The 18,448-nt window shown below is 40.5% G+C and overlaps 1 protein-coding gene across 2 annotated transcripts in view; it reads right to left on the bottom strand.

Annotated features, from left to right (window-relative positions):
- Positions 1 to 18,448, bottom strand: part of micu1 (mitochondrial calcium uptake 1) — a 42,137-nt gene that overhangs the window by 6,884 nt on the left and 16,805 nt on the right. The window contains exons 5-9 of one of the 2 annotated variants that reach the window (XM_088086267.1): positions 14,123 to 14,143; positions 6,432 to 6,549; positions 3,890 to 3,972; positions 3,139 to 3,339; positions 75 to 212 (exon numbers count right to left, since the gene is read on the bottom strand). In XM_088086267.1, the coding sequence (XP_087942393.1) occupies positions 75 to 212; positions 3,139 to 3,339; positions 3,890 to 3,972; positions 6,432 to 6,549; positions 14,123 to 14,143 (561 nt within the window). The remainder of the gene's footprint in view (positions 1 to 74; positions 213 to 3,138; positions 3,340 to 3,889; positions 3,973 to 6,431; positions 6,550 to 14,122; positions 14,144 to 18,448) is intronic. The other variant, XM_042502744.2, reaches the window with a different exon arrangement.

Below are 18,448 nucleotides of genomic sequence, written 5' to 3'. Positions count from 1 at the left end.
GCACCATATATAACCACAGAGCACCAATCACTTATGTCAGAGTTCTATGAATAAGTGCACTCAGATTTATCTACCTGTGCATCCTTAAACATCTTCTTCAAACCCTTCTGCATCTGCTTGAGTTTACGAGACTGGACGCCGCTATAGGCCAGCAGCATGCCCCCAAACTGTCGCTCGGTGATTCTGTCGTTCACAGGGTCGTTCCTTTCGAACTGCAGGGAGGAGAGAGACACATAAACATCGAGTGCTGCGCAGAGGGACAAACAAATGAATAAGAGAAGGAGGGCATGGGCAGATGAGAAACAGTAAATACTGGCGCCGGGCTTCAAGTTGAATCATGCTTGGAGCTGACGTTTGTGACATTAAATTTGCATGTGCATTTTTTTACAATGTTCCACTACAGCATGCCTCAACAGCAGTGGGCCTTGGCTGTGTCAGGTCAATCCAGTCGATTTATGTCTGTGGCTGTTCTGACAGCCATGCAGCTCCCTCCCTCCTTTCTCTCTGAATGCGCCTACGTCTCAAAATGTTCATTAATCGTACTTGTGAGAGGCAGCTCATGACTAAGCCAAAATAAGCCTGTAGTTAAGAATTCAGGGGTGATCTGACCATTCATGCACCCGTGGAGGATCTACCTTTTGTGAGGTGAAGTTGCATTTAATTTGGCAATGTGCAGGTAGCATACAGTAGGTTTTCTAGGTTTTTTTTCTGCTGAAAACAGCTGCCTACTGCTGCCAGAAACAACTCTCAGGGTTCCCACACTTCAGGGACCTATAATAAAATTTCCATGACAATTCACAATGTATAACATGAAAAGAACTGTATAGTACTTAACTCCAATTGTTCATTTAGTCGTTATCAGCAGACACGAAGCAGTAGAGCTCCCAGAGTGTGAAAGCCAATAGTTTGGTTGGCCCTTTGGTTAAGAATGCTCCATACCTTCAAGCTACCATGCTCTACTTTCAGAGCAGTTTGACAAAACCAAAGTGCACATTAGTGCTCCAAGTAAAAATGGAGCAAAGCCCATTTTAATTGCTCAAATTAAAAAATGCAGTAGAATTTAAATGTTTTAGTGGGGCATAGGTATAGAAACTTACAGATTCCTGACAATACATGTTAAATCACAGTGCCAAACTCATTTTCTTGCCCCATTTACCAGGTGTTTTTCACACACATAAGACTGAAACTCTATACGAACCTGAGACTAAACATGGGCAGAAAATGAAGAAACATACATTATGGCATTGACGCATAACTACACAGAGCAGAGCTACATTACTTTAACAGCTACAGAAATAAATTTGCAGTTATGTTACATTATTACATTACTTGGAAGGTTATTTATAGAAGATCACTATAGGATTTTTTTCTAACAAGATTGTAGTTTTCCATGACCACAGGAACCCTGAATACCATGAGAGTGATGAGAGTCAACCAAGAGATTTAAGTTTTGGGCTGGACACGCTTTAAGACAATAGCTCTGGTTCTATTCTAACATTTCTGTAACCATACATTGACAAACAGGCTTGATAGGGACAAGTATCATGCATTCCTGTGTTCTTAAAATGTATACATAATGCTCTAAAACCAGAGAGATATTCATCAAAAAAGAAGTATAAATGAGTTACAGAGAAAGTAAGTGAGCATCCTGCAAAAAGAAATAGCTACAGCTGGTAGAATGTGGCCTGGGGTGAGATGCAGGCTCAGCAAACAAAGAGAGGACTGAGGGCAAGCACATGAGACTTCAGGAATTGAATTACCCATGTTGGTGTCAGCCTTATCTGTGGTGTTATGATTTCCCTCTCTGAGCATGGTGGTATCATTAAGACCTGACAGATAGCGTTTTCTTTCTGGCAGATGCTCTGACTCTGAGTCCTATTCTTGGAGCCTCAGACGACGGCACCCATTAAGGTTCAGTGTATCAGTGAGACATTGCCCACGATAATTAAATAGATTAGAATAACCATATGCTCAACAACACTGATCAGTTGCCTCTAATGTAGAGGCATGGAGATGGGAGAGGGGGCTGGTGTCATTCGGAGGAGATAGAAGATGGCTTTTATGCTTAACTGTCACAGGTTTCAGACAGTGACACTGACCAACGCTGACAGACAATCCACACAGCGCTTTTGTCATCCTCTGCTCTTGTTTTCCTTGTATTGTGCATAACGCTCGCCATCACTCACATCCTCTTTTCCCCTGGCTCGAGAACATTTTTGGTTTATTTGTATGTGGGACTCAATGGAGCAGGGACAGTAATATTTACTTCCTCAGAGTCTGCTGTCTATCGTCCCTGAATAGGTGTAGCAGAGAATGAGATATACAAGTTACAGCAAAACCATAGCGTCCAAATTAATCTACCATAACTGTACATAATAGTACAGTTAAGATATATCAATATCAATATAGCAATATATTGATAATATATCTATATTGTGATATGAGACTACATGTTGTCTTAGATTTTGGATATACGCCTTTACCTATTAGCACCTGGGCCACACTGCATGCATGAACAGCGCGTGACGGCTATTTCATTGATCTGCTCCGGCTCGCAAACTTTCAGTGTTCACACTGTTGTTGCTGCCAGAGCTGCCTGCTGCTGTAACTACTGTATTTTTCACTAATAAAGCTGATACTTGACATATTAAGCCGTGCAACCACTGTATTGTTGATGCAAGTCATCATGCAAATATTTCACAAAAAAAAACTCTTGTATTAACAACTGAAGGGATTCTGTTGATATAAACGTTATCAGAGGGCTTTTGCTTTGAAATGGTAACAGGGAAGGTTTAGTAAAACAATATATATATTCAATATATCTTCATGTCAGTGACAGATAAAAATATTAAAAACTGCAGTACAAGGTGGTACAACGTCAATATAATGATCAAAAGACCAATTTCATAGTCCATTCCTGGGTTTCCATAATTATATCCACCTTACTGATGATTAATTCTATTAAATATTGTTAAAGCACCAAGAGTCAACCGTGCAATATCGTTGCACTATCAATATCAAACTATTTGGTCAAAAATATTGTGTTGTTTCATTTTCTCCTCATTGCCCAGTACAATAAACCAGTAGATGAAAATTCTCACACTCTTCCTCCGCTCATTCACTTTCCTCTTTTATTACCTCTAGTTTGAGCACATCATGCTGCAGTTTCCTCTGAAACTCCAGAAAGCTGCCAATGGTGAGTTTTCCCTTTAGGTCTTCTCCAAAGAAGTAGGTGGTGAGAGCAGAGCTGCAGCCGGCTGTCTTTAGGGTGTTTCCTGTGGTGGAGCGGTCACGGTGTCGCATGCCCATACTGGTCTGGGAGCGAATGATGCTCTGGACCTGAGGATGGAGAGGGTCCCATGTCAGCCAGGAGACTAGGCATCAGAAGTAGTTGTGACTATTTATTCTATTGAGTATGTAAATCAATTAAAAGTCTAGTAAAAAAAATAAAATACAGAGCAATTTACTTGGTTACTTTATTTTACAATTAAATACAAGAAGGATCTTAATTTGTTATCTTACTTACAAGATTTTTATTTAAACCTCTATCCAAATAAAACTGTATGTAATACTGTATATTATTAACCTTATCAGATCCAGTGGTGAAGAAAATGATATATCACAGAGTGCAGAGTACAGCACTTATATGTTCCCGCTGAGAAAATGTCACAGTAGTGTACATCAACTCAGGGACCTACCTTTAGTGCCTGCCAGTACGTGTTACTTACTGGTTACTGTAATGCAATCAGTCGCTACTGTAGATGCAGCATGGTTCAAATGTGTGGGCTGGCTGTTTTAACCTTATGTCTCCTTCAATATGTCGACTGTGGGCGTTTTTGTGAGTGACTTCTGTATGCAGAAACGTGCTGCTGACAGATCTCAGTCTTACTTGTTCAAACTCCTCCAGATCCACCTCTCCATCACCGTTCAGATCAAACATCTTGAAAGCAATCTCAAAGTTCCTCTGGGGGGCTGGACACCACAGGAAACAAAAAAACACATTCTGAAATCAATACAACACAATATGGAAACGACGCGTCACACTGGATCGACCCTGCTTTCATCTTGCCCACCAGTGGTGCAACACAGGACACATAAGATGATCTTTTTGCCATCAAACTGCACAATGATCAGAGCCTGCACTGTCTAATGAGATCTACTGCGATGCTACATTTGCATTAATGATTTTTTAAACCTGTGTACACTTTCTGCAAATGGCCTTTGCTGTACATCTGTTCAAAACACCCACTTCACTTTAATGGCCACATGACCAGAGTCAGTGACATTTGTTCTTGGTACAGCAGGATAACGAGGGTCAGTTCACAGTGTCAGCACCCACAGTCTGATGATGACAGAATGAAGATGGGAAACGGCTGGTAAAACAGTGCCTACATTCAGAGCTTTACATACAAACACAATCTGTCTTTAGTTAATAGGAACATATTGACATTTTTTTTCCTCACTATACAATATGCATACTTACAGAAGAAACATATGGCTTCTGTTCAGTTCTTAATGCAAATGCATGTTTTGCATATCAGATATATGGGCTATACATTCATAAAATTACATTATTGAAAATCCTGCATACCCTTCATATTGATACACATGTCTACATCTCAAGTGTAGCACTTATAAATTAATGTAACCATTTATGCCATTATATTTAAGCTTTTTGGTACATTTTCCATCATGCATGCTCTCAGCTAACTATCACACAGCTGCTGAAATCTATAGTTTCTATCTGGACTGTGTAACTTATCAAAATATTATCTGAATCATAATATGGTCAAGTGCTATATCCAAAACACAGGAAATTCATTTTCTTGACAAAGGTAAAATGTATTGACCATTAGAAATGAATCATTGTTCAAAAATTATGGTGCAGGATACACAATAATCTTTGAGAGATGTCCACTGAGCCCTAGATTATTTGTTTTAAGCAATGGATCAGTCTTAATAGGAGGAGACAAACACATTAGAAGTTGTGTAAAAACTACTTTCATGATCAGCAGACAGATTCTTCTCAGAGGATGGAAGTCTGAAGGGGTTCTCTCAGTCCTAGACTGGGCTATAAATATGGCGAGAGTGGCAGCATTTTAAAAGGTGTCACAAAAAAGATGTGGAGATCGCACGCTAGTATTTAGTGTCTTAATCTATGCATTGACAAATGTGTATTTGTTTTGCAGGAGTTTATTTTTGGAATTTTGATTCTTTTTAAATATCCGTGTCCACTGCATACAGTAGAATGTGTTTATTTCGACAACCATGGCCAACTGTGCATGTAACGATAATCTGAGTGGTTCTCTCATACATTCTCTTTTGAAAAAAAAACACATATCCATCATTTTATCATTATCTTTTTCAGTGAAAAGGAAATGCAAAAATAACCATCCCCACTAAAAAAAAAAAAAGCATAATACAATCACAATACCCGTCAAAAATAGTCCAGATATAATTGTTTTTCACATACTGTGCAGCCCTAGCTTCTACATGTCGCACCTTTTTGGACAGAGGCAATTGTTTGTGTACAAGAGACTAAAATTCCTACACTGTTTATGTGATGAAAAACTGAGCCAGCAATAATATTTACATTCTTCATTATAGTATAACCTATAGTTGTTGAATTTGTTTTCAATGCTTCATTTTTACTATTGCATACTACTATGAACATTTATTTCTTTGGAAACCCAACTCCTTTCAGGGAAATATTCAAGATTAATCTAGTGTTATCTGACAAAGGATTCAAAATGTACAAAAACAGTAAATATGCACAACTATGAGGCCCTGAACCAATGTGTGCGTCTGTTAGGCAAAATATGTCCTCCTTTGTACTATTTTTGCCGTGTTAAATGGATTGAAACCAACCATAAGGCATGCTGCCCTGTCTGCTTAAAAATGACTTGTCCTTGAAAACGTCCCCCAGAGACTTTCTCCATATGAACGGATTATAATAAATGGTCGCGCTAAGCTTGGGGATATGAATTTACTAGGCACTGGAGAGGAAAGAGTCAAGAGTTTCATTATCATGAACTCTGACACATTTAGAAGGAAGAATTTTGTGTGAGATTTACTCCCTGTATCCACCACCAATGCCAGATCCAGCGAAAGCAAACTGATTCTGTGAAACATCTCAGAGGCTGCTAGCTTGTAAGACACACATTATTAACTTTGACAGTACTGGAGATCATTCTGAACGGACTGCAAGCAACACAACCTGGCTAATAATAATAATATCATATTGGAAAATCACTTTGTGACTTAACTGATGCAGTAAAAAAAAATCTGTGAGCAGAGAAGACAAGAAGAGATCTTTTTTGGGGATTTGATTTATGATCAGTGTGTATGATTTGGGATTGAATGGGGTGATATTATTATTATAAGATCCATTAGGTTTCTGTAGAGTCTGTACAGGTCAAGGATGTACTTACTGGACAGCACAGTGGTGAGGAAGATGTAGTCGGAGAAGGAGATAAGGCCACACTCTCCCAGTGTGTAAAATATGCTGTCCTCATCTGCAAACTTCTCCCTCTCCTGGGCAATCTTCTGCTCATTTAGGTCACAACAATAGAGGGAAGATGTTATGTTAAAACATTTCACATGAGTCAACAAAAGCCTTATGGCTTCTACAGCTGTCCCAGGTGTGGCTTTGTGTGTGTGCAAGCAAGTAGGTGTGTGTGTGTGTGGGTGTAACTCAATCAGAGACTGGCTGTGCTCAAATACAGTACACACATACTGTACTTCCACACACACGTTAAAAATAGTCCTGGTACATAAGGATGACTATGGATAGACGGTTTATCACAATAACAGTCATGCAAATGCTGCATACACATGAAGCCGTACAGGCAGGTGAGGGTGGTAGTGACAAGCAATTAGTGGGTAGTCAGTTCTAGTACAAAACACATTTTCCACCAGAGGCCGTACTCACAGTGTGAAATTGACAGAAAGAGAAGAAAAACATCACCAGAGACTGTAGCACAAACACACACTATTGATTAACCATGTCTGTAACACAGCCTGAATGTATTAATCGTTTTAAAACAAAGTGAATTTAGCTCTCCCTTTCATACACACAAACACACACTTAACTGACAGTTTTCTGTTAGCATGTGTATATTCACAGCATTGCATGAAAGAGTGACTTTATCACATGCACACTACACACTCAGTGATAGAGACTTGAAAGACAGCGCCCGCAGGACGCTCCACCAAACAGAGTGGACAGACGGACAGAGCATGCCTAGAGAGGGGAGGGGGGCTGGGCCACACTGAGCCCACGCTGAGTTACCTCCGTCTGTAAGAGGTCCAATTCAGAGGAGGAAGGAGGAGAAACAACTGTTAGAGAACAGCGTGGCCTCTGCTGTCTTTAGCAGGGCCTTGAACAACAAAGACACACATGTGCATTCATATTTTTGCACGCACACACACACACACAAACAGAAAGGATCTTTCTCAGAACAAGATCACTGGGGGATACCACTCAAATTAAGAATTCAATTATGTCTTACTGTCTCTGCAGTCTGTAAGCAACGGCTGTGATTTCACTCAAATACAAAATGATGAAGCTCCAAAACAAGACTGTTTTAACAATCTTTTATACCTTTTGTCTGTATTGTGACTGGAGCGGTATGCTGAGTGCACACTGCGAATTAAAGCGTATCCCTTATTCTTGCTTACAAGAGAAACAGACTTGAAATAATAATAATTGAAACTGAAATTTGGTGGCACCCCCCTACATAGCATAACATTACACAATTCTTTCAAGTTCTTTCCCCATAAACCGACTCCCTCCTCATGATAAACAGATGTCTGTTCAAGTCAATTGGTATAAGCTTATGAAATATATCACTGTCCCCAATTCGTGTCTGTCTTGACTCTTACACATCACTGATGCAAGTGTAGAAAATAGTGGTTTCTACTGTAACATTTATTATTGATGGCATCTACATTTACAGTATAAGGGGAGAAGGGAGTGGGAGAGAGAGGGGGAGGTGAAAGAGAGAAAAAAGGTTATTTTTGGAGCAGTGCTGCTGGTTCAGAGACAGAGATAACAGAAGGCAAACTTTTCATTCTTGGTGCCATAAGCATTAAGGTGTTTGCGTGTGTATAAGCGTAAGTAAATACCAACAAGGAAAAGGTGTATAGAAAGAATAAAGAGTAAAGAGGGCAAGTGAGAGTGGGCTACAGTAACAGAGGCTGGTATTTGCCATCGAGTTTGAAACTGTGACACATGCAGAAAGCCCTCTAAGCATGATGAGGTGAGCCAGAGTCCCAATGCCAGTCCACAAAACAGAAAACACACAAAACTGCACAAGTGTGTATTTCAACGGGCAGGCACATACTCACACCCACACACAGGCAGCTACACAACTACACACAGGAGAGACATAAACACACTGGGCCTCATTATAATGATCAGAACAGAGGCACAGAGCACATTAGGCATAATAACTCTTTTTTTTCCAGTGTCCTGAGTCAAGGACAAAAAACACCCCCTCAGAATGCCAAAATGACATTCAAGGAAAACAGTGGCCAAAGAGTTGAAACAAACAGCATTTCTGACTGATAAAAGAGGGGATCTCAGAGTGTGTCTTGGCATAATAACCAATAAACTCCCAAACATGGAGCTTTTAGTCGACTCTGATGCAACGTGTCCCCGTCAGGAGAGAACAAGGTCCTCTCTTTTCGGATTCCTCTCTGCAGCCACAGACTCCTCTGCTGAACTGATAGTATAGCTTTCGCTCTCTCACATACACAATGTGCTATCATACTGTACATCTTTCCAACAAATGTATGATGTAACAGTGTGCACTCTCTCAAGCAGACACAGAGGGATAGCAGTGTGTATATCGAGCTGTGCTGTGGGTTTCACCTCGGCTTTTAAGCCCTCTCTGTGGAGCCTGTGGCTCTGCTGTAAAACCATGTCCTATCTATCCCTTCTTCCTCCATTTTTCCGTCAGTGGTGCAAGCCTCAGCTTTCTACTGAAGCTGTGCATCAGATGTTCTAGCGACAAGCCATTCAACAGCTCAAAAATGCATATGATTCAGATTAGTGGTAAAAAAAAAAAAAAAAAACATTTCACCTACAAAAGATTCCTATTAGATTACTCAATTTCCCAAACTCTGAGTCTCATCAGTTACGTCTTTCATCAGTTTTTATTCATCCACCCAGAGGACATTATGCCTATAAAATATGCTGCTGCAATCACTAAAAGGATCTCAACTTCATTGGACTCTGTATTTTACACCCATCCTAGATTTTTCCCAAAGCACTGATCTTCAAATGACTATAAATCTAATTGCTGCAGCACTCAAGTTAATTAACAGCTAACTCCTCGTCTGTCAGCGTGTGTGTCTGTTGATCAGTGTCAACTTCATAGCTGTCTCTGTATGTGAGCATGATTTCTCTTTAAATCTCTGCCTTGAGCCTGCTCATGTGTTCATACATGTCTGCATGTGTCAGCTACGCTATGGCTAAGTCCGCAGGCTGTGTCCAGATGATGGACTGAACAACCCAACTAGCCTGTGAGCTGAGGCAGAAACACGGTCCTGACAGAGCTGCTGGCTGAACGGCGCTGACGGCGGAGCGGTCAAATGTACTGCTGTCATATACACACACAGACAGGGTTAAGGGGTTTGGTCGGGGCTAATCTCTCTAGTGCACCAGGCGAAAGAGCAGCCCAATAGCTACCCTGGCCAAATTTAAACTAGCCGAGGCTTAAAGAGTCCAACAAATGAGACCCATACAAGTCTAGCACAGCCAGCGGCATGCATGCAAAGGGGCTGAATCTCTCTCTGCTCATTTCACACGAGTGCCTAAGAGAGACTTTCTAAGCACACCATTAAGAAATGACACACTTAAAAACTTGGACTGCATAAATAGCTCTTTAGGATTATGAAGCAACTGATGCCAGATGTATGCAGCACTGCTGAGGTACAGCTACCCGGCTAACCTTGGCTAGGTTGCTCATTAACGTTATTGCTAGAAAAATACTATATGGGCTTAGCTGACCAACTGGGGCCTTGGTGGGGCAGATGTGGGATCAGCAGCACGTCCACTTATCATGAGTGCATGTGAATGGTTGACTGAGTAGCAGGTGGCACCTTGTATGGTTGCCACGACCACCAATGAATGAAAGTGTGTGTGAATGGGTGATTGTGACATGTAAAGTACAAGCACTTTGAGTGGCCGGAAGACTAGAAAGGCACTCCTGAAATGCAAGTCCATTTATTACAACCATTTACAAAATTCACTAGTGCACATGATCCATGATACTAACCAAATTATTATGACAAATGGTATTGATTTAGCCAACAATAACTGATGTAACAGTGTAAAGCAAAGGTGTATAACTAACGATTGCTTTGTATCGTCACGAACAATGCAAGGCGACAGCGGCTAACTAATTTACTAATTGTAACATCAGCTAAGATTAGCCAGCTGACCTAAAAATATGCTGCATGGATCAGTTGCTTTGTCACATCAGCTAATACAGACATTTTAGAATGAAAAAGCTAGTGTGTATTATAGATCCAAAAAAAGAAGAATTTTTGTGTTGGCTGTCTTCTACTTCAAAAACAGATATAGAGTATGATCAGCTTCACATGATTACATCCCCCAAATGACACTGATGGACTGATCATGAGAAGTTATACATTTCCAGCATCAATTTAACAAACTATGATGCAATCTTATGACATAGATACTAAAATATGTCATGTGCCACCCCTCCGTTTTCACTTCGTTATTTATGCTGCTCCGCCAGCACTTTGTGTGGCCATAAGGCTTGGCGTAGGAGCTGAGGGCAGCTTAGACTTGGCCCTATAATTCCACTGTACCAGCTGCAGTGCTTTGTTATTGATTAGATCTGTGACCCTGTCCAACACTGCAGCTGCAGACACCCTGATAACAGCAGAGAGGAAAAGAAGAGGGAAGCGGATGATGAAAGAAGGGGATATAAGCCAAATAGATTGCGTTAAACCTTTAAAATATTAATTATCACACAAAAGACACAATGACTCCTCTCAGATAATGTCATATGACTCTCCTCTGAGTGCCACAACAAAGTGATGAATTTATGGGTCCAGGCTGAGTACTGCCACTGAAGATGAAAAGCTCAAGCTGGAGAGAGAGGAAATTTGCCCCTACTCTCTTTGTCTAGGTATTCATGTGAGTGGCGAGTGTGTTTTTGCTTGAGCGATGCCCGTCCCCAAGCGACCTCTCATCTTTTGCACAGGTGAGTCTCGCTAGAACTCGGTGTACTGGAGCGCTACACCAGTGGGGATATACTGATTTGAAAAAGAGAGATGTGCACAGTGTGACAGACGGACAGCGCAGAGTCAGTAAAAGAGCGGGGGGAAGGGGGCGAGACAAATGCATTAAAAATGGATCAGTACCTTTATGCCGCTTTGTGTGATGGGGTAGCTCTGGGGTTATTGTCACTTTGACAGGTACAATGAAAGACATGGGTTTCAGGGGAAAGGGAATTCAGAGTGACCTGCTTGAGGGTAAAGTCAACCCGGGTCTGCACCTGACATTTCTGAATGGTGGCTGAAAGCTCTCAAAGTGTGCAAGTACAGAAAACCAAACACACACAACATGATTCAACACAACCTCTTTCCTTCTCTGCTTTGAACACCTCAGAAAACAAACACATAACCAAAATGACCACCATATTGGTCAAGAGTGAGCATTTTTCTCCTTGTATATTGCTGATACCTTGGGACCAAAAAAAAAAACATCTAGGTGGGCAGGCGGGTGTGTGGGTGGAGAGAACACTGATGTATTAGCTTTCCACCTCTAGTCCCAGGGGTAACTGCAGAGCAGGTGTACTGTTAATAACTTGTAATTATTCTGAGAGCGCCATCAGAATAATGGACCCTGGTGTGGAACGCTCAATAAACAAATTTCAGTCGCCGAGGACTGGCAGCTGTCTCACAAGAGTCGAGGAGAAAAGGAATTAGCTGACCACACGTGCAGACAGCCCAACCTCAAATACTGTAGGTTAGGAAAGAAGAGAGAGAGAGAGAGAGAAAGTGTGTGTGAGCTTTTATAGAGCAAATATTGACAGAAATGGCACAGAAAGCATGTGAGAATTGAAGACAGTGTGAAAAGATAGAGAAATAGAGCAGTGACAGTCCAAACAGCGTCCCCTCTGAGTTTCCTGTGAAATAAAAGAGTGAACATGACAACAGTTGGTGTGACAAGAGGCTCGTTTCCACCGCAGCAGCCCCTTCCGCACTCCCTCTGAGTGACAGGTGTGTCACTTGAGGCTGGTCACACGGCAGATGCTGCTGCTGTGGAGGGCATGTAGGCACATTTTGGATACATTTTTAGATGTCCTGCCTTCATTGACTCTGAACCATGCTCTACAGAAAATCATGCAGCACTGACATCCGAACATCCAGAGGATGGATTTGTGAAGGCTATCAAGCACATCAATACAGCCTCGATGTTAGCTAACAGAGCCATTTCTTGGGTCCAAAACCACCCTGTGAGGCCACCATGCGCAGAGAGGGGGCGCCACCACCAGCTACTTTCTCCGTGAGACACAGGCAAAAGAGCAGTGCATGCTGGGAAAAACGCCAGAGTGCCAAAGCATGTGGAAAGCTAGAGCTGATATTTCTTAGAAGGGATGAAGGAGAAAAGGTGTGTTTAGAAAGCAAGACAGAGGGAGTGCAGGGGAACAGCACTGCTATGATTTGGCATTGACCAATACAAGTTCCGTATAAATGACACATTTTAACTGCTCTTTGCATCTCAGCTTTGCAAGACTTGACTCTTAAAATGCAACTACAAATTTATTTGAACTTTACTTTGAGGCACTGACTAGTGTGTAAATTATGTAGCAGTGCTGCAGTGTTTAATAATCCCTGTAGAGGCAAAGTATAAAGTCTCCACTTTCAATAATTCAGCAGGTAAGGCATGGCACGCAGCTGCCTCCATCAAAACTATACAAAGGGCAGTTGGGAGGTCTTTAAAATAATGTCCAATAACAATACAGAGTTCAAGTTTGCATAAGAGTGCACACAAAATGGGGTGCGTGCCTACTTCGGTTTCTGACACTCCCAGCCATCATTATGTGCTCAGGTTGTAACCTGCCCTTTGCTGCGCTTGGCTTATCTTCACGTCATCCTGACTGATGGAGGCATTCAGACCTGTTTAAAGGCCAAATCATTTAGTAGATAAAGCTTATAGGTCAAGGCTCGTTTATCATCAACATAAATGTGTACATCAGAAGCATTTGAATCGCAAAAGGTTTCTCCAGTGCAGTCTGGTGAAACATTTTGGAGCATTACTGGGAACTAGGAAATGCTCAAATGAACAAAGTCATACACATTTATGTAACTGATGTAAGTGTCCTTGTATATGAAATTGACAGATAAGGCAGAGTGGCGTTTACTCCTCCAAATCTGTTATTTTCCATATAAGGACATCTTAGAGTGTATTATTGTGCTTATAGCATGGCCACTTTACCACAGGCAATAAAAGAAGTTGTACAAAAATCATTAACTTCCTCTAAAATTTGTTCAAAAATGGCTGACAATGAAAGTGCACCTTTGCACTGTGGTAAAAGTGTTCACCAGCCAATCAGAAACTCTCCATGGCCATGATATTTTCCTCCTTAGTATATGAGTAAAAACAGTGATGGTGCCTTATTGCACTTCCATCCCCATACTGCTCGACTTCCCCCATCAGGCTGTGTTCATCACCTACTGCACGTATACCCTGTGAGAAAAAAGCTCGATGTAAATTCAATATTTTATCACCAGTCTACTGATTTCTTATTAGAAATAATACATTTTAATGCACACTTTGGCTACTGTCCTACCCGCAGTGGTCGCAAACTTAACTGAGGCCGTGACTCCACTTTCACACTTGCGGAAGCTGAGATGTGGTAAATACAGGAAAACTACTTACGAAGCTGTTCCCCTGGACTAACAACAGTGAATAGCTATGCCCTCCATATTACTAAAGAGAAGTGAGAGAGTGAGTAACAGAGAGATAGAAAGCAAGTAAGAGACAGAATAAAGAGGAGAAATGAGAAGGAGGGAGGAGGTAAAGGCTACCAAGTGCAGTTTTTTTTTCATTCAGGTGCACACATGCTGCTCGGCACACACCCCATACCTGCCAGAAGTCCTGCAGAGAGGGAGGGGCAGAACGGGAAGGAGAGGAGGAGAGAAAGAGGAAGAGGGACGGGGAAGATGTGGGTGAAGAATAGGGATCAGAATATGGAATGATTGGGGGAAGGAGACAGAGAGAAAGTAGGGATTTTGGGAGAAGGGGAGTTGAGGATGATGATTATTCACGAGGAAGGGAAGAGAGAGAAAATGGAGGGATTACTCCTTATGAGAATGAGAGAGGATGGCTGATAAATGCACGAAAGAATAATCAACAGTTCACAATGGCAACGTCAGGTCACATCAACATAAGATTACGGCAGCAGAGAGCACATGATCAGGGTAGGAGAAGAAAACACAGAAAGGGAGAGAGGTGTAATGAAACAATTGCTTGAGCAAACAAACAATGCCATTTAAGGGCATCTAAAATAACTGTGTTCCCGTGGACAGGAAAATTAAAATAAAACAAACAGAGTGAGTCAACATGAACAACAGTTGTAAAACAACCCTACATAGCATGTAATGCTTACATACAGACTGAACCTGGAACAAATTAGTGTCAGCAGGAGGGGGCAGGGATAGGGAATAGTGAGAGGTCTATAACACTTTAAAACACTCTTCCATTTAACTGTCTGTATTGATATGTTTCTTTGTTTTGTAATGTGTGCGTTTATGTGTTTATTCAATGACCTGTTCTTGTTTTGTCCTTAATTTCGTTTGATATGTTCTAGGTGTGTATGGTGAATATTATGACAGAAATTGGGAATATTCATGTGGAAAATGAAGTTTTTTTGATAAAATTGAAAAATAGGGGATAGGATTTGATGAGTATTCACTTCCTTCTCCTTCTTTTTGGACACGAAATACTTGCGTTGTTGACTGAATATGTCTGATGGGCATTCTGGTGTTGTTTTTCTTACATTTATTTTATTCTCACATTTTATTTGGAATATTTAAAAATAAAGATCCACCTATACATGTGTGACAAGTCTCTGTTGGCTTGGCTATTTTTAAATAAAACTATGGTCAGTGAGACAGAGAGGTCTTTTAAGAGAGCTCTCATGTTACTCTCACACAATACTGTACACCTCTCTGCTATTGACCTTCATTGCAGTTTACCACCCAACCCCCACCTAAAATGATCCCCTTGTACTCCACCATAGCCTCCATAAACTTCATGATTTACACACTACATGTGCAGGTATTGCACTACTATACTTGCAGTGGCCATTTTATCTAGCTTTAATTATATGCAGGTTTCATGAGAACTGGATTTCATGGCTTCTTGACAGGACACAATTATGGTTTATTCCTCCTCCAACGAGCAAGGGGTGCCCATTAATCCAATGAGGAGAAGGCACGTGTCTCTGGGCAAAAAAACGGGTTGGGTAGAGCTAGGGAGGGAGGGGAGCTCTCAGGTCGCTCTGGCCAATGCAGGGAAATCTCAAGGGACAATGAAAGCTAAATACAGTATCAGAGAAAAGCATGTGTCCAGAGATTTGCCTGGTAAATAAAGGAAGCATGTGGCCTGCAGATAGGGACGACATTTACATAAGTAAACAAGGGGCCATAAAGGAAGAGTGTTCCATTTTGATTTTAGGTCGCCACCGAATTTCATATTTACTCTTGATTAATGTATAGCCCAAGAACTTTTGGTTAATATGCTTCTGAAATATGGATGAATAAAAGTTCTGGGGACTCTCACAAAACATAAGGCTTAGAAAAATCACTACGGAGTTGCTGAAGGCAGTAAAAACGGGAAGTTATGACAAAGCCTCAATGACTTACAAAATGGAGACGAGGTACAGACTTACTCATCATCATACCAGCCTGAGGGCTGATGGATTTTTCTAATGAGGTTAGAGATGACAATCATCACACTTACGATTAGCTAATTCTAAATGAATGAGGTTGGTTGGCTACTGGGCGTGAGAGATGCTCTCTGGGATCATTGAGAGGGCAGTAATGGTCACAAATCAATAGCAAGGAAAGCAGTAATGAAAATAATGATGGCGGTGATTTATTTTGATGGTCTCTGTTTTCCTGACTGTGAGCAGAGAAGTGTTAACATTTAGAGCACAGAGACCAGCTCCTTTTAAAGTCCGTTTTTGGCTGGGGGGGGCAAGCCTGTGCAAAGTTCACCTGCTGTTATTGTCTTTAAATAGGTCATTATGCACTGGACAGGCCCACTTTGTACATGTCCCTCTTAATGATTAAGTGTGGAGCTGCTCTGTTAAAGAGCAAAACAACTCTGAGCTGGGTTGCGTAGGTTGAAATAAATATATTTAAACCTTATTTCAGAACTTTTAGGGCTCGAACAATATTTGTAAGCAAGGTATTCAAATAATCTGCTTTAGCCTCAATTACTGTGACTGTAAAACAATATGATTTGCCAGTCAAGACAGAAAGCAGGAGCTACTGCGTATACATGAGAAAACAAAAACAGTAAAAAAAAAAACAAAAAAAAAACATCTTTTCACTTCAATTTTTTGAGTGAAGGGAGACCAGTTTTTCAAAACATGCACTGTAGATGTTTTGAGTCATTCATAATTTTTTTTCCTAAAACTAGTGCCTGCAATGGAAGTATCTCAGTGTGACACCAGCTTGTGCACAAGATAACAACAAAAATGCACCGACAAACTACAAAGTGGACCCAGAAATACCAGCTAGCTCTCACAGCTGTGTTTCTGACAGTTTCATTTGGATTTTTCTATTAATTTTCTGAACCCTTTGCTGACAGAATGTAATGGTATTTTTTATTTGCTCCATCATCTCTTCCCATATGCCATTTATTTATAATACTGTAACCTCTATGCCCCTGATGAGTATTTGTTTATGTCTGTGACACTGAGTTATCATCTCAGTTTATACATCATTCCAGTTCTATTTATCCATTTCTTCGATGTAATTTCAGCCTGAAAGATGAGTGAATATGGCAGGTTTTTTTTTAATTTATATTGCATTTCACAGATGCTATTCATAGATATTTATTTTATAGATATTATCCAGTGCTGCTACATAATGTTACAAGAATTGATGTTCAGCAAAAGATACTACTACTATAAACAAAAGCAGAAGCTGCATAATATTTATTACCTATATTTGGATAATTTACATGAGAGTATACATATAAAGTTAAGTCAGTTTACATCAGTTTATGTTTTTTTTAGAGATATTATTTCTGACTTTTATTTTCACCTCCAGTTCCGTCGCTACTGCACTGAATTTAAATCATACCTTTCAAAACCTCACTTATAATTCCTTCTCTGTGTGTGAATATTTAAAATCCAAAGCATGACCAGATAAAACCTTTACTGTATTCTGGGGATTATAAGGCCTAATTATCAAGTGCAGACCGTCGTTTGCTTAAAGGTGGATTTTAACTGAATGTTAAGCTTTTACTTGGGACAACTTCCTGATGAAAAAAAGTCCATCTGTGTACTCTGGAAGAGTAAGTAGTAACTGGAATATTATAATATTATTGCTGCAAAAACATGTTATTGTTTTTCTAATGTCATTTTTGTCATTTAAACGGAGCAATGTGTAGGACTTGGAAAAATGTACTGACAGAAATGGAATATAAAATTCATAATGATGTTTTTATTAGTGTATTATCCCCTGAAACTATAAACCACTGTGCTTTTGTTAGCTTACAATGAGCCCTTCATATCTGGGGAGCAGGTCCTCTTCCAGTACCACAGAATGAACAAACCAAACACTGGCTCTAGAAAGGGCATTTGGCATTTTTACATTAAAAGAAGGCTACTGTAGGCTCTACTACAAGTTTTGAAAGGGAGGGTTGAGGGTAGGGTTATTCACTTGTTTGCAGTCTCCAGCCTCACTGCTACATGCCAGCAAATCCTACACACTGGTCCTTTAAGGTGCACAAACATATTCCTGTTCACCTCTGTGGTATTGGGTTAGTGGCAAAAGTTTCTAAGGTAGTTATATTAAAACTTTGGCACATAAAACTTAAATTGTCTTCATGGTTGGACACCTCTATGAGTAATTTGAGTGGTAAGTGAGAAAATGTGTTGGGGTGTATGTTGTATTTTGGTTAAAATTATTCTTTATTGGCACTGGCCATTCTGAGGAATAAGCCCCTCTGGTAGACTGGGAAAAGAAATTAGTTCTAATAATGTTATTAAAATGCTTTTGGGGGATGTGTGATCTTCATTTTTTACAGAATATTTATGAAATTCAACAGTTACTTTAAACTAAATTTATGAACCAGGGATGAAACATTTCTAAAATATAATTATAAAAACTCCCTGCAGCTGACCTCCATGATTGCTAAATTGACCCTCTATCCTCTTTACCACCC

This window comes from Plectropomus leopardus, chromosome 13, assembly GCF_026936395.1.
Source record: "Plectropomus leopardus strain MGB_pleo_1.0 chromosome 13, ASM2693639v1, whole genome shotgun sequence".
Classification (NCBI taxonomy): Eukaryota; Metazoa; Chordata; class Actinopteri; order Perciformes; family Serranidae; genus Plectropomus; species Plectropomus leopardus.
This window is presented reverse-complemented; position numbering and strand designations above follow the sequence as displayed.